This window comes from Felis catus, chromosome B1, assembly GCF_018350175.1.
Source record: "Felis catus isolate Fca126 chromosome B1, F.catus_Fca126_mat1.0, whole genome shotgun sequence".
NCBI lineage: Eukaryota > Metazoa > Chordata > Mammalia > Carnivora > Felidae > Felis > Felis catus.
In genome coordinates this window covers 101,915,784-101,932,956 of record NC_058371.1, presented here as the reverse complement: position 1 = coordinate 101,932,956, position 17,173 = coordinate 101,915,784, and the positions used below count along the sequence as shown (strand labels likewise).

The 17,173-nt window shown below is 35.6% G+C and overlaps 1 protein-coding gene across 10 annotated transcripts in view; it reads left to right on the top strand.

Moving 5' to 3' along the window:
- The window catches only part of KIAA1109 (transmembrane protein KIAA1109 homolog), a 211,542-nt gene that overhangs the window by 60,166 nt on the left and 134,203 nt on the right, over positions 1-17,173 (top strand). For all 10 annotated transcript variants that reach the window (XM_045055906.1, XM_045055911.1, XM_045055905.1 and 7 more), the window contains 5 exons: positions 1,319-1,497; positions 1,644-1,750; positions 3,730-3,938; positions 10,835-11,062; positions 11,860-11,997. In XM_045055906.1, coding sequence (XP_044911841.1) covers positions 1,319-1,497; positions 1,644-1,750; positions 3,730-3,938; positions 10,835-11,062; positions 11,860-11,997 — 861 coding nt within the window. The remainder of the gene's footprint in view (positions 1-1,318; positions 1,498-1,643; positions 1,751-3,729; positions 3,939-10,834; positions 11,063-11,859; positions 11,998-17,173) is intronic.

The window sequence follows — 17,173 nt, the reverse complement described above, 5'->3', positions numbered from 1 at the left end:
AATAAAGAAGGGAGGGTTGCTGGAGGGGAGGTGGGCAGGAGAATGGGCCAAATTGGTGATGGGAATTAAGGATGGTACTTCTGATGAGCACTAGGTATTATTACCTGTAAGTGATGAATCACTAAATTCTACTCCTGAAACTAATATTACACTATATGTTAACTAACTGGAGTTAATTTTTTTTTTTAATGTTTATTTATTTTTGAGACAGGGAGAGACAGAGCCTGGGGAGACAGAGAGACAGAGAGACAGACAGACAGGGGAGGGTCAGAGAGAGAGGGAGACACAGAATCTGAAACAGGCTCCAGGCTCTGAGCTGTCAGCACAGAGCCCGACCCAGGGTTTGAACTTACAGACCACAAGATCATGACCTGAGCTGAAGTCAGACGTTCAACCAACTGAGCCACCCAGGCGCCCCAACTAACTGGAGTTTAAATAAAAACTTGAATAAAATAAAATAAAATTCTTTAATAATAAAAGCTGAAAAAAAAGAAAGAGAGAGGGAGAGGGAGAGAGAGAGAAAGAGAAAGAAAGAAAGAAAGAAAGAAAGAAAGAAAGAAAGAAAGAAAGAAAAGAAAAAAGGAAAGAAAAGAGAAAAGAAAAGAAAAGTCAAGCATGTCAGGCTGACGCTGACTGCTTGAACAAGATTAGGGCACCGACCTATAAGGAAAAAAGTGAAGGCAAATGAAGATCCTTTGGGGTATCAGTTCAGAATTCTTCTCCTTTAAAAAAAAAATGTTTATTTATTTATTTTGAGACATAGGAGAGCACAAATTGGGGAGGGGCAGAGAGGAAATCACAAGCAGGTTCTATACTTACAATCGTAAGATCATGACCTATGTTGAAATCAAGAGTCTGGCACTCAGCCAACTGAGCCACCCAGGCACCCTTCAGTTCAGAATTCTTAAAAGCCAATTGATGAACCAAGACTTAACTAGAATCAAGAGATAATCATATTTTAAAAATTAATAAAATGCAGAACATATACCACCTGAATTTAGCTGGTTTAAAAAATTTTTTTTTTTTTACTGAATTACATGTGAAATACCCATGGATACCATCAAAGATCATCTTTTTTTTTACTATTTTGTGGAAACCATGCTATTTATTTCCTTGATTTTCTTAACTTATCAGAATTTAGTTGTAGTCCATATAAAATCTTAACTCTGTTATTTAATTGACCGTTCATTGTAAAATCTGCCTTTTGTATTTCTTTTGTATTCTGAAGATTGTTATAGATAGGTTTGGCTATAATTAGAAATTTAACATCTTTGTGTACCTGTTGTATTACTTTGGCTTATAATAAATTCTTTTTTAGGGAGAAGATGTTGATCTTCATTTATTTCTACCAGATTGCCACCCTAGTAAATATTCATTATTTATGCTGGTGAAGAATTGCCACCCAAACAAAATGACTCATGATACCGGTATTCCTGCTGAGTGTCAAAGTGGGCAGAAAACTGTTAAACCAAAATGGCGGAACATTACACAAGAAAAGTGAGTATTTTGTGTTTGTATGTGGAGAAATTATTCTTCTGATTCTTTCAAAGAATAATGATAAAAGTTGATTATCTGTAACTAGCGTTTGGATACAATTAAAGGAATAAGTACCTGACTAGAACTTAATTTTTTGTTCTTCACAGAGCTGGTTGGGTTGAATGCTGGACTGTCCCAAGTGTCATGCTCACAATTGATTATACATGGCATCCAATTTATCCGCAAAAAGCAGATGAGCAGCTAAAGCAATCGTGTAAGTGTTTTTGTATAATTTGTACTTTGAAACATCTGGTTTTATGATTGATAACTATTAAAGGTATAAGAAATTGTTTTTGATTTTGGAAATGCATCTGTTCTTTTGTCATAATTGTATACATTTAAAAATCTGTTAAGTAATTGTGGCATAATTATAACTAACTTTCATTGAGCATTTACTGTGTATCAAATGCAGTAAAACCTTGGTTTGTGAGCGTAATTCATGCTTGTAATCCAAAGCACTTGTATATCAAAGAAATACAAGAAATAATGGAAACTTAGATGATTCGTTTCACAACCCAAAAATATTCATATAAAAATGATTGCAGTATTGTAATTTTGTAATACAAACTATTAACGAAAATACAAAATTTAAAGAGAAATAATTTGGCTGGTGTGAGGGAGACAAGAGAGAGGAGGGTTATTGTGTGGGATGACTTTCACTATCAGTAACAGAATCACTATTATTGGCTTAACGGAATATTTTTCTGAAAAGGGTCATTGTATACACTTGCATGGATGTTGACTATAGCACAGTATTAATAAACTCTTGTCATATATCGTATTTAATGCAACTGGCAATAGGGCAGCAGAGGAAAGGGTTCATATCTGCAGGCAGCCTGATCTAGAATGAAGCAAAGCATTCCCAAGCTTACTCTTGAATGGAAAAGCAAAGGACTGTCCATAGGTGCTTTGAAGTGACAAAAAATACACTAGTGCCAGTTGTGGGTACCTTCCAACTTGCTGAAAAATCACTGATTGCTGCCAAACATTGTGGCCTGAGACCAAGCACCAAGCATCCGAGCATGGGAGATGATCACTCACAATCCCGCAGAGAGGGAGGGAGAGAGAAGAACCATTGACTCAGTTGTGATCATGTGACATTTGGCATCACATGCTACTCATATTGTAAGACATCGTTCATTTATCAAGTTAAAATTTATTAGAAATGTTTGCTCATCTTGCAGAATACTGGCACAGCAAGTTATTTGCAATCCAAGGTTTTACTGTACTAGATAAGCTATTTCCTGGTTTACATTATCTCATTTAATCCTTATAACAACTCTGTGAGATAAATGTTATTATTCTCATCGTAGAGTTGAACAAATAATGCTTAGAGAAAGTAAATAATTTTTCAAGTTCTACCATCTAGAAACAGAAGAGCTATAATATCAAATAAGGTGCATGTGAGTATATACATAAACCACTTGGTTTCATGAAATGTTATTTTTTTTGAAATGTTAGTTTTTTTTTAAATGTACTTTCACAATTATATCATTTCATAATTATTCCAAACTGGAATTAGAATCAGGTGATTTTTAATTTGTATTTTTCCAGTGAGTTAAGAGTTAAAGAATAGTTTTCATAATTGTTCTTATGTTTGGAGCTTGATAATGTCACACTGTATTTGAATTAAAAAAAAAAAATTAAGTTTATTTATTGTGAGAGAGTGGGGGAGGAGCAAAGAGAAAGAGGGAGAGACAGAATCCCAAGCAGGCTCTGCACAGCGCAGAGCCTGTTGCAGGGCCTGAACCCATGAAATCGTGAGATCATGACCTGAGCCGAAACCAAGAGTCAGACACTTAACTGACTGAGCCACCCAGGTGCCCTGATAATGTCACGCTGTATTTGAATAGCTGTTTATGTGAAAACAACTTAGTACTTTAGTGCCCAAGTATAGTTAAAGCCTAATTGTGACCTGAATTTATATTGTAGGGACTCAAGAATGTTAATAGGAAATTTTCATTGATTCTGTGCCATCTGGTTATGTATTTCTACACATATTTCTGTGCAGTCTTCTACTGTGTATTCTTATTAGTCTTGCAGGTCTGTTTTCATTAGATATTATAGGTACTATATCAAAGATTGTTCATGAAAAATTGCAAAATAGAATCTCTTAGTGAATAGTTCCTTAAAGAACTTCTAAGAACTTTCCCTCCCCAAGGCATTCTTCTCTTTTTTCTTAATTTTTTCCAGTGTCAGAAATGGAAGAAACAATGCTATCTGTATTAAGGCCATCCCAGAAAACATCAGACAGAGTTGTTTCTTCTCCTTCTACTTCGTCACGCCCACCTATTGATCCCTCAGAACTTCCACCTGATAAACTTCATGTGGAAATGGAACTTTCTCCAGATTCTCAAATAACTCTATATGGACCATTATTAAATGCCTTCTTATGTATAAAGGTATGATTTTCAAAAGAAGTCACACATTTAAAACATAGGTAAAACGGTTAATATCTAATTAAAATTGAGACCATTTGAAATAGCCAGTTAGATGGTTTAAAGTTGTTGAGGATATGTCATATATGTTGATTAGACTTGTGGTGTTAGACTCAATTACAAATTCATTTATTAAAAATGGTGTACTTCTCAGTTGAGTTTTTGTTTTGTTTTTTTAGCATTGACTATATTCTAGGAATTGTACTAGTTGCAGGAGATAGAGATGATACAGCATTTTTTCTCAAGGAGGTAAGCTAGAGGATATAATAGGATAGACATATATAGGGATAAATTTTTAACATGCTGTAGTATAAGAGCAAAAGAAGTACAAGAGAACCTTGTTATCTGAAAATAATAAAATCAGTGAATTAATTAAAAACAAACAACTTTATTTCATGCTAAACAATAAGCAAAGATATGTTTGGAGCACTTTCTTTTTTTTTTTTTTTAACGTTTATTTATTTTTGAGACAGAGAGAGACAGAGCATGAACGGGGGAGGGGCAGAGAGAGAGGGAGACACAGAATCGGAAACAGGCTCCAGGCTCTGAGCCATCAGCCCAGAGCCCGATGCGGGGCTCGAACTCACGGACCGCGAGATCGTGACCTGGCTGAAGTCGGACGCTTAACCGACTGCGCCACCCAGGCGCCCCTGGAGCACTTTCTTAACATTGAAGCAAATGTATGAAAATAAGGTTTTTTTCAGAGTATGACAAATTTAGGTTCTAAAGAAGTATGCCTTCTTTGAATAAAGACCGAATCAAATGTCAGTTCATTTTGGTATAATTTTACCCTTGAAGTTGTATGATTGCATAGTATGATAGCTCTTAAAGGTTGATCAAGCATGATCAAGGTTGATCAAGTAGAGAGGCTGTATTAAGATAAATATGTGAGCACTTTGTCAGTTTTCTACACATCACTCTTCTTTTGATATTCAAATCATGTTTTACAAAAGTCCCCAGCAAGTCATCAATAACTCTTACTGATTTACTCATTTTTATAGGTAACTGCTCTAAGTCTTCTAGATCCGTACTTTAGCACTGATAGCTTTACCTGTGATTTGAGCGGTTGTCCAGCATCACGTTTAGCAACTTCATAAAATTCTGTGTTTTTCCAGGATTTTGCCAATTCACTTTGCTTTAGATTTTCATTATACTGTTCAGTGTTCTACCACATCTGATAATCAAAGTGAGACTAACTGTCCAAACATTATCAATCATGAGCGTTAGAGTTACTTGTGGGATAGATTTTTGTGTGAGTCTAAATTTATCATTGTTTACTTATTTGCTTCCTTGTGTAATTTCATAACTGGAGGTTTGGATATTGGATGCTTAGGTAACAGGCAACCCGATAATGTACAGTGACAGGAGTAATTAATTCTGGAAAGGGTCTAGGATGATCAGGGTTATCAGGAAAGGACAATCAATGTTTGTTAATAAAGGCTCTCTGGAAGAAGTACTTACTAGCTGAACAGATTTTGTAGGTATCTAAAATTTTTATATTTGATATAATGTCTTATATTTACTAAAAACTACCCTAAAGCATCAGATGATATAACTTAAGATAAAAGATGCAAGGGACAACGTGTTTAATATTTGTGGAATCTAAGGTGTCTGGTTTTAGGAGAGATTCCTGAAGGAGTGATTCTTCAGATTCAAAGGGGAGAAATACCACCCCCCACCCCACACACACATTTTTTTTTTTACCTTGTGACCATTGTTTGACCTAAAATATTCTTCACATATTTCTCCCAATATCTTATTTTCTTGGATTGCGGGTGAATAACTATGAAGGATTTAAAATGCATTTTTCATGTTAAAGTTTCCTTGAAGAGGCTGAACTATATTTTAATTTAAATGTAAGCAATGATTTAGTAAGTGAAGATGGTTATATTGTTATAGTACGAGTTTTGAATACCAGCAAAGAGATATTGACACTGTTTTTTGCATTACTCTATGTATATGAGCCTCAATTTTTTTCTTCTAAAAATTCCATAGTAATATATATTCATCAAAAATAAGAGTACTGTAACAAAGAAAAATAAAGAGAAAGGAGTATATGCCTTCTTTGGACTTCTTTACAAATTCTATTCCATAAACGTAACCTCTGTTGATAGTTTGTTTTGATGCAGTCCTTTTCATACATCAAGATATAACAACTGTCTAGTATTGTCAAAAGTTTGTTGTACTAAACTTTGTGTTAGTATTTACATTCATCAAATTAACTCAGAACTTGTATGAAATGTCTACTAAAACATATTAAAATTTTTAAGGTTTTGAAATATTAAAAAATATATATATCTAAAATATGACAAACAAAAGGTTTTTTAAGCCAGTGAACTCTATGAACTCTTTATTAGGAATACAAGTATCTCCTTAAGTCTTTTTTTTTTTTCCCCCCCTTCTTTCTTTTTTTCACTTCCTCCTATATAGCTTAGGTGTCATGCTGGTATGGAGATATTATCTGATCTTAAATATCTCTCTTTAAATTACTTTTTAAAAATTTGTTTTAATATATAACTTATGTTCTACTTAGTGTCAGTGTTAGAATGTATGTATCTATAAATAAAAGAAAACAAAGAGAATGTGAAAATTCATGTAACTGAGATTGTATTTTCCTTAGTTACTAGATTTAAACATCAAGAAATTTTAAAGGATAGGTTAGGAAAAAAATGAATCATTTTATATTTGTTTGACTGTAAAACTGATTTCCAAAATCCATAAAAGAAACTAGGCTTACTATTATTATTACTAGGAACTCTGAGGAGAATATATACTAACATGCATTAAAATCAATGAGAATATTTTATGGAAATGTCTACATGTTCTGAATTGACTTCTCTTTTTACATTTTTTCTTAATGGAAGAATGGAAATCTGAATCTAAATACTGATAGCATGTCAGTGGTAGTCAGTAGTAACTGTGGATTAAGGGTGGGTATAGTATGTATGTTTTTCTTACTGAAAAAAAAGTTTTAGTGGTCTTAAACAGAAGCCTGGCTATCAAATTTCCATGAAAAAAATTTGAATACTGGAAACTGAGTACCTGTAGATTTTTTTTCTCCCCCTGCGTCTCTGAATTTATTAGCCATCTTCTTTTAACTATTGTGATAATTCTTCTTTTTCTTCTTTTTTGAGAAATGAGTATCATTATATAAATATGAATGTTTAGGCTGGGGAAAAAATGGTAGTGTCCTGTTACTTGCAATAGTTACTTGACACTAATAATAAACTATCTCTAGGAAAATAAAATTTCATAGGACTCTTAAGTAGTTTGAAAATATAGCTTATTTTATCATTTTTAAATTCATTCATGCCACAAACTTGGCAAAGTAATATATTTTCCCAGTTAGGTAAGTCATTGTTTTGTTTTGTTTTTTTCCTAGTGTTGTTTTAAAGATAGTTTTAAAGATAGTTCAGTTTTGCATGCCACTTACCATAACATCGAAATGGAATTTTTATTTGTCTTTGTAAATATTTGTGTACATTTATTAATCTTAAAATACTATAAAAGTTTGCCATAATATATTACTACTTATACTTCGGTCAGCCTTTTGGTAATTTTTTTTTTAGTGAATCCTTAAGAAATTAACCCTTACAGATGGAGTTCATATACTAAAAACAAAACAAAACAAAAACCTAAAATGAAAACAAATAAAACTTCACACACTCAACATTAAACATTTAACACAAGGCTAATGTTTTAAAGGAGTTATAATAATTTTATCACTATCTTTAATTTTTAAAAATTTAAAAACAATTATTTATTTTGAGAGAGAGAGAAAGAGAGAGGGAGAGAACGAATGTGGGAGGGACGGAGAGAGGGAAAGAGAGGAAATCCCAAGCAGCCTCTGCACTGTCAGCGTGGAGCCCTATGCAGGGCTCGAACCCATGAACCATGGGATCCATAAATCATGAAGATCATGAGATCATGACCTGAGCCAAAATCAAGAGTCAGATGCTCAACAGACTGAGCCACCCAAGTGCCCCTTAACAGTAATTTTGTCAATAATATTCAATAGGTTCAGACATGATAACTCATAAAAGACTCCTAGAGTGTTTTAACTCTAAAAACAGTCATTGGCATATTTAATAAAAATTAGCAAATGTCCTCTACCATGTTAGGGATTTCAGTATTCCCTAAAGAATTTGTTATGAGTTATTTCTGTTTTAGATAATTAAATGGAGATTGGTTTGTTAGCAAATTGAACATTAGGCCCAAGAGAATATTTTTCTTTTAATTTTAATAATCTATAGTAATTTTCTCTTTTTAAGGTTAAAAATTACAAGAGACTGTAAGAGACTACTAGGGAATCTTTTAAAAATAAGATATATAGAGTAGGATTATTAAAAATTGGCTAAAATGAGCATAACTTATTTCTGTTGATTTGTTGGTAACTCTTAGTATGTTGAAAGCTAATAAACGTGAACAACTGTACACTGACTCCATTGATAAGTTGTGTGGAGGAAGGGTGGAATAGAAGTGATTGGGTCTAGTGGCCATTTATAGTTAAATTCACTGAAGAAACCATTCTTTCCATCTGTCTCTGGAATGTATACCTGTTGCAAACCTACTGAACCCATCTCCAGGACTGGAATGGAATGTATATTTTGAAAAGGCTTCTCAAATGATCTAAGAGAAGACTGTGACTCTGAATACCTCTAGATCTTTAATGTTGATTGAAATCAATTAGGGGCGCCTGGGTGACTCAGTCGGTTAAGCATCTGACTTGGGCTCAGGTCATGATCTCACAGTTCATGAATTCAAGCCCCATGTCAGGCTCTGGACTAACAGCTCAGAGCCTGGAGCCTGCTTCAAATTCTGTATCACCCTCTCTTTCTGCCCCTCCCCTGCTGGCGCTCTGTTTCTCTCAAAAATAAATAAAAACATTAAAAAAAATCAATTAGACATTTATTTTTCATTTAAAAATTTTAATGTTGGAATTTAGGATAAAAACCAATGTTTATTTACATTTATATTTGTGCTTGAATTTGTCCATGGTTCAGAGTTACATAATAAAGGCAATTATCAAGATGTCAAGCAGGTTCTAAGTAGGACCTGTATTATTTAGAGGCAGATAACGATAGAGAATACAGCAAAAAAACATTAGTTTTGTGAGTCAGTAGCTTTGGGATTTTAATATTAGTCCTGCCACTAATTAACCAAATGACTATATGCCCTGCAACATTCTTTCCTATTAAAAGCTATTTAATTGGCCTGATTAATTGACTAGTCAGAAAATAAATGTCAATAAGTAAAATGCAGAATTTATCAAAATACTGACTTGATTTCTAATGTTCAAGAAATATAGTTAACTGTGCTAACAGGAATATTTTAACAACTTTTGATTGCTACTGACAGATCAAATTGGTCAAATTTAAATGCAGAATAATGGTAAGATAAAAGAATTTCATTTAAAATACATCAGGTAGAGGGGCACCTGGGTGGCTCAGTCAGTTGAGCTTCTGACTTTGGCTCAGGTCATGAATCTCACGGTTCATGAGTTCAGGCCCAGCATCAGGCTCTGTGCTGGTGGCTTAGAGCCTAGAGTCTGCTTCAGATTCTGTGTCTCCCTCTATTTCTATGCCTCTCCATGTCTGCCTCCCCTTCTCTCTCTCTCTCTCTCTCTCTCTCTCTCTCTCTCTCTCTCTCTCTCTCTCTCTAGCTCTCTCTCTCAAAAATAAAAACATTGAAAAAAAATTAAAGTCAGAGAGACAAATACCATATGATTTCACTCATATGTGGAATTTAAGAAACAAATAAGCAAAGGGAAAAGAGAGAGAATCAAACCAAGAAAAAGACTCTTAATTACAGAGAACAAACTGATGGTTACCAGAGGGGAGGCATGCAGGTGGGAGGGATATGGGTGAGATAGGTGAAGGGGATTAAAGAGGGCACTTGTGACAAGCACCACTAGGTGTTGTATGGAAGTGTTGAATCACTATATTGTACATCTGAAACTAATATGACACTGTATGTTATTTGGAATTTAAATAAAAAGGTTTTTTATTTTTAAGTTTATTTATTTTGAGAGAAACAACAGAGTGAGTGGGGGAAGGGAAGAGAGAGAGAGAGGGAGAGAGAAGAGAGTCCCAAGTAGGCTCTGAGCTGTCAGCATGGAGCCCAATGTGGAGCTCGATCCCACAAACTGTGAGATTATGAACTGAGCTGAAATCAGGAGTCAGACACTCAACAGACTGAGCCACCCAGGCACTCCTAAATAAAATGTTTTTTTAAAAAGGAAAATAATAATAAATTTAAATTCTGGTGTAAAACGAACCAAGATATTAATAGTTAAAATACTTTGCATAAGGAACCAGGATGAACTATGTGAAAGGAAGTTTTGGGTAACCATCAATAACATGTTTGTATCATCAGGAACCAAAATTGGACATTCCTATTCAGGTTGTTAAAAGCACTTTTGATACTATTTCACCCAGAATATATGAATTGTGGTAGTTAGCTAATTGGATTTAGATCGATTTTCAGTGAATTGATCTTCCTTCAAAGGATGTCTTTTGGGTATTGTTGTCTCAGAACTCTGAGAAAGATTGAAAACTTTTGAACCTTACACATCTTCAAAGTTTTCTTAGAGTTTTTGCTATAATTGGAGGTGGTTTGTCATGAAGCTTTACTATAAACTTAGGTTATTTATTTATTTATTTGTTGTTACAGAATGTTTATTTGCTAAGTAGCTAAGTAGTTGTATGCCATAAGCATATGTATCTCTCTCTTTTTTTTTTTTTTCCTTTCAAGGAAACAGACCATATACTTTTAACCAAAGAAAATAGGGAGATGCTTAGTTTACAAAATTCAGGCTCTAATTTGCCTCTTTGATAGCAATTTGTTCTTAATATTTATAGGAAAACTACTTTGGGGAAGATGACATGTATATGGATTTTGAAGAGGTTATTTCAAGTCCTGTTCTGTCACTGTCAACATCATCCAGCTCTGGGTGGACTGCTGTTGGAATGGAAAATGACAGAAAGGAAAATGAAAGTTCAGCCAAATCAATTCATCCGCTTACCTTGCGTCCTTGGGATATTACTGTACTTGTTAATTTGTACAAAGTTCATGGGCGTCTTCCTGTTGTAAGTGTTTACATAATCAAAATAATCTGGAGTGTATTATGAAATTCACCCAACTCAGACAACTAACTATATGTGTGTGTACACACATGCACACACTAATAAAAAAATTCAGATTCAAAAACTTTAAAATTTATCCTTTTACCTTATAAAGCTAGTTTATTATTTTCTTCATAATGCGATTACTTAATCATTGATAATTTTCTGTTTCTCTTCTTTCACTTTAGTTCCTTCTTTGCTGTTCTGTGTCACATTAGAACATTTTGTCACGATGTTGAGTTGCTGGGTTTATAGTTAGCTCGACGGATATTCTAGGATTTATGTTGTCTTATCCTTTATCTCCCAACTCTAGACCATTGGGTGCCTTATGGTGAACTTACTACAAAATCAAGATGCAGATTGACCCTGGAGATTGAATTGTTTTCTGGGGTTTGGATCCAGCACAGAATCCTGGTTCAGTCTAAGGGTGACCCATGGACTTTTGGGGCTGACTTGCAATGGGATTATATTGTCCAGAGAACCCAGGGTTGTTGGAGTGAGGCCAGATAGGGAGGGTGAGGCCCTAGAGAATTGTGCTGCCTACTGGCTCCATGTCATGTACCTACGGTTGCACGGCAGAGGAGTCATCTCTGGTGTTTAGTGAACCTAATGATCTTAGTAGAGTACAGAACAGTTTTGTCAGTAAACTTCTGCTTTTTAAGAATCAAAATCTAATTATATAAGTGTGATTTTTATTTCCCTATACTGCCTTGGTCTTTATTTTTTCCATATCTTGATTATGGTATTTTGTTTGACTTTAGCATGGAACCACTGATGGTCCTGAGTGCCCTACAGCATTCTTGGAAAGACTGTGTTTTGAAATGAAAAAAGGATTTAGGGAGACCATGCTGCAACTTGTCCTATCACCCCTGAATGTGTTTGTCAGTGACAATTATCAGGTAATGTGAAAGTGAGTCATGGTAGGGGCTTAGAGATGAATTATTACTCTTTATAGGGTTGATACAGTGTGTTAGCTTCTGTGTATGGTATAGGTAGCTCTTTAAATTAGAAGCTTTTAATTTAACCATATTAAGAGGTTTTGTATATGTATGTAAGTTTTTCCAAGAATCTCAGTCTTGTTTTTTTTTTTTTTCTGCTGTTTGCTATTTATGTGATCCCATACAATTGTACTCTATTGTTTTTAGAGATGAAGAGAAATATTTTATAACTTTTTCATGTTTATGGAAGGGAAAAATATATAAAATTTTGGTGAACTCTGTTGAAAATGACAACCTGAATATTCATCTTATCCAGTCCTATAAATCTCCAAACATACATATCCACATGGCCACTTAAAAGATACTTTGTTAATCCCTTCAAGATATCCCCTGGGCTGTTTGGAAGAGAACCAATAATATTCACCAAAAGGGAATAATTTACAATCTTGGGTAAATTATCACTTTGTTGTTATTTTTTAATGTCAAATGGCTTCACTTTTCATTTACTAGTACTTTAGGGCTCTTCCCTACTTTATTCAAGTTGTGAGCTTTAGAAAAATAAATGGATTTTAATATAAGGCAAAGTAAAATTATATGGAAGGATGAATCTGATACCCTCAAATCATCAACTGATGATAACTTGCATGGTTTCTGTGTAGTAACTGATCATTTTATTTAAAATAGCCTATCCCTTCTTAACTCTTTTGCCACAACTGACCATATTTTTCTACATAGAATCTAATTTTTTCATATGTATATATTTTTGACATAGCTGAACTCATAATGGCTCAGACTTAACATATGTTTATTTTTGCCACAGAGAGTGTTTCTTTTATCAACTTTTATTTTTAAATAATAGGCATACCTCATTTTATTGCATGTGCTTTATTGCACTTTGCAAATATTGCATTTTTTACAAATTGAGGTTTGTGGCAACTTTGCATCAGGCCAGTCTGTCAGGGCTGTTTTTCCAGCAGCATTTGCTCACTTCATGTCTCTGTGTCACATTTTGGTAATTTTCACAATATTTGCAACTTTTTCATTATTGTATTTGTTATGGTGACTTGTGACCACTGATCTGTGATGTTACTTTTGTAATTGTTTCGGGGTGCCACACACTGCCCATATAAGATGGCAAACTTAATTGATAAATGTTGTGTGTATTCACCAACCAGCTGTTTTCCTGTCACTCGCCCTCTTCCTGGGCCTCCCTGTTCTCTAAAACACAAAGGTATTGAAATTAGGCCAATTAATAACCCTGCAGTGGCCTCTGAGTGTTAAGTGAAAGGAAGAGCTGTATGTCTGTCACTTTAAGTCAGAAGTTAGAAATGATTCAGCTTAGTGAGGAAGGCATGTAGAAACCCAAGGTAGACTGAAAGCTAGGCCTCCTGCACCAGTTAGCCAAGTTGTGATGCAAAGGAAAAATTCTTCAAGGAAATTAGAAGTGCTGTTCCCATGAACACACTGATGATAAGAAAAAAAAACCCAGCTTATTATTATTATTTTTAATGTTTATTTTTTTGAGACAGAGACAGAATGTGAGTGGGTTGGGGCAGAGGGAGAGGGAGGCACAGAATCTGAAGCAGGCTCCAGGCTCCGAGCTGTCAGCACAGAGCCTGACACGGGATGCGGGGCTCGAACTCACAAGCTGTGAGAATATGACCTGAGCCAAAGTCGGATGCTCAACCGACTGACCCACCCAGGCACCCCCACAACAGCTTATTTTTGATACAGAGAACGTTTCAGTGGTTTGGATAGGAGATTAAATCAGCCACAATATCTCCTTAAGCCAAAACCTAATCCAGAGCAAGGCCCTCAAGCTCTTCAATTCTGTGAAGTCTGAGAGAGAAGAGGAAGCTGCAGAAGAAAAGTTTGAAGCTAACAGAGGTTGGTTCATGAGGTTTAAGAAAAGAAGCCATCTCCATAACATAAAAGTGCAAGGTGAAGCAGCAGGTGCTGATGTAGAAGCTATAGCAAGTTATGCAGAAGATCTAGTTAAGATAAGTAATGAAGATGGCTACGCTAAACAACAGATTTTCAAAGTAGATCAGACAGCCTTCTATTGAAAGAAGATGACATCTAGGACTTTCATAACTGGAGAGGAGAAGCCAATGCCTGGCTTCAAAACTTAAAAGGACAGGCTGACATTCTACTTAAGGGCCAGTTACAACTGGTTACTTTAAGTTGAAGCCAATGCTCATTTACCATTTTGAAAATTCTAGGGCCCTTAAGAATTATGCTAAATCTACTTTGCCTGTGCTCTATCAGTGGCACAACAAAGTCCGGATGACAGTGCATCTGGTTACAACATGGTTTACTGAATATTTTAAGCTCACTATTGAGACCTACTGCTAAGAAAAAGAGGGTTCTTTCAAAATGTGGGGGCTCATTGACAATGCTCCTGGTCACCCAAGAGCTCTGATGGAGATGTACAGTGAATTTCATATTTCCGTGCCTATTAGCACAATATTCAAATTTGTAGCCTTTGGATCAAAGAGTCCTTTTGACTTTCAAGTCATATTATTTAAGAAATACATGTTGTAAGACTATAATAGCTGCCATAGGTAGTGATTCCTCTGGTGGATCTGGGAAAATTGAAAACCTTTTGAAAAGGATTCACCGTTCTAGATACCATTAAGAATATTCATGATTGACAGGAAGAGGTTGAAATATCAACATGAAGAGGAGTTTGGAAGAGTTGCTTCCAACTCATGGATGACTTGAGTTTAAGATTTCACTGGAGGAAATAATTGCAGATGTAATGGAAATAGCAAGAGAACTGGAATTAAAAATGGAGCCTGAAGACGGGACTGAATTGCTGCAATCTCATGATCAAACTTTAATGGATGAGTTGCTTCTTAGGGATGAGCAAAGAGTGGATTCTTGAGAAGGAATCTATTTCTGGTGAAGATGCTGTGAAGAGTTTTGAAATGACAACAAGGATTTAGATTATTACATAAACTGAGCTGATAAAGAAGCAGCAGGGTTGGGGCGCCTGGGTGGCGCAGTCGGTTAAGCGTCCGACTTCAGCCAGGTCACGATCTCGCAGTCCGTGAGTTCGAGCCCCGCGTCAGGCTCTGGGCTGATGGCTCGGAGCCTGGAGCCTGTTTCCGATTCTGTGTCTCCCTCTCTCTCTGCCCCTCCCCCGTTCATGCTCTGTCTCTCTCTGTCCCAAAAATAAATAAAAACGTTGAAAAAAAAAAAACTAAAAAAAAAAAAAAAAAGAAGCAGCAGGGTTTGAGAGGATTGACTCCAAACTTGTAAGAAGTTCTTCTGTGGGTAAATTGCTGTTAAACAGAATGGCATGCTACAGAGAAATTATTTGTAAAAGAAAGAGTCAGTCAGTGCAGCAATTTATAGTTTCGTATTTTAAGAAATTGCCATAGCCACCCCAACCTTCATCAGCCACCATCCTGATCAGTTATTAGCCATCAACTTGGAGGCCAGGCTCTGCGCCAGCAAAAAGATTATGACTTGCTGAAAGCTCAGATGATGGTTAGCAGTTTTTAGCAAAAGTATTTTTTAATTAAGATATCTTTGTGTATGGTTTGTTTTTAGACATAATGCTGTTGCACCCTTAATAGACTATAGTTTGGTAGACACAATTTTTATGTGCACTGAGAATCAAAAAAAATTTTATCTGACTTGAGCTATATTGTCATAATTGCTTTATAGTGGCAGACTAGAACTGAACCTGAAATATCTCTGAGGTATGCCTGTAATTATAGATTCATAAGGAGTTGCAAAGATAGTACAGAGAGGTCCTATGTACCCTTCACCCAATTTCTCCCATGTAGATCTTTTACATAATAAGTGTAATATTAAAACCAGGATTGATATTGGTACAACGTGTGTGCATAGTTCTTGCCACTTTATCACATGTGTAGTTTCATGTAACTGCCATTGAAATTAAGATACAGAACTATTCTGTCATCACAAAGATCTCACTTGCGTAACACTAGTATTTTAACTTACTATAGAAACCTTAAAAATCACTCTCAGAGCACCTGGGTAGCTCAGTCAGGTAAGCATTGGACTCTTGATTTCCGCTGAGGTCATGATTTCATGGTTCATGAGATCAAGCCCCACATAGAGCTCTGCACTGACAGTGCAGAGCCTGCTTGGGATTCGTTCGCTCTCCCTCTCTTTCTGCCCCTACCCCCTGCTCATGCTGTCTGACTGTCTGTCTGTTACTCTCCCTCAAAATAAATAGATAAACCTAAAAAAATAACTCTTACCCTTCTGTCTTAGTAGGTCATTAGAATTGGTTGTTTTTTATTCTGGGAGGTGAGTATGTGGAGAAGAAGCCCCTCTTTTTTAATCTATTGAGGAAATTAATAAAAATAAAAGGGAAATAAGTCTTCTTATGTCTGAGTTCTGAGAATCTTAGGTATCTCTGTTTTCTTAGGCGTACTTGCTAACACTTCAACTTTTATTTATTTTTTAAAGTTTATTTATTTTGAGGGGCGCCTGGGTGGCGCAGTCGGTTAAGCGTCCGACTTCAGCCAGGTCACGATCTCGCGGTCCGTGAGTTCGAGCCCCGCGTCGGGCTCTGGGCTGATGGCTCAGAGCCTGGAGCCTGTTTCCAATTCTGTGTCTCCCTCTCTCTCTGCCCCTCCCCCGTTCATGCTCTGTCTCTCTCTGTCCCAAAAATAAATAAAAAAAACGTTGAAAAAAAAATTAAAAAAAAAAAGTTTATTTATTTTGAGAGAGAGAGCGCGCATGAGCACGGGAGGGGAGAGAGAGAGAGAATCCTAAGTAGGCTCCATGCTGTCAACGTGGAGCCCGATGCAGGGCTGAATCCCACAAACCATGAGGTCATGACCAGAGCCAAAATTAGGAGTCGGGCACTTAATGGACTGAGCCACCCAGGTGCCCTCAACTTTTATTTTAATTACTGCATTCTCAAAAGACTTGACTATATATAAAAAGAACATTTTATTGAGTTCATGAGAGTTCACATTAATCCTAATTATAATTGTAATTATTAGTTATTGGCAAACTTGTACAGAGACTGGAGTATAATGTATGATTTATTTGGTGATTAGAAAAGAAGTTCGTGGATTGGAGATATCAAGGTGCTAGTTGATGTACTGGTGGTATTTTGTTTCCTACGTGGTTAGCACTTTATAATTTA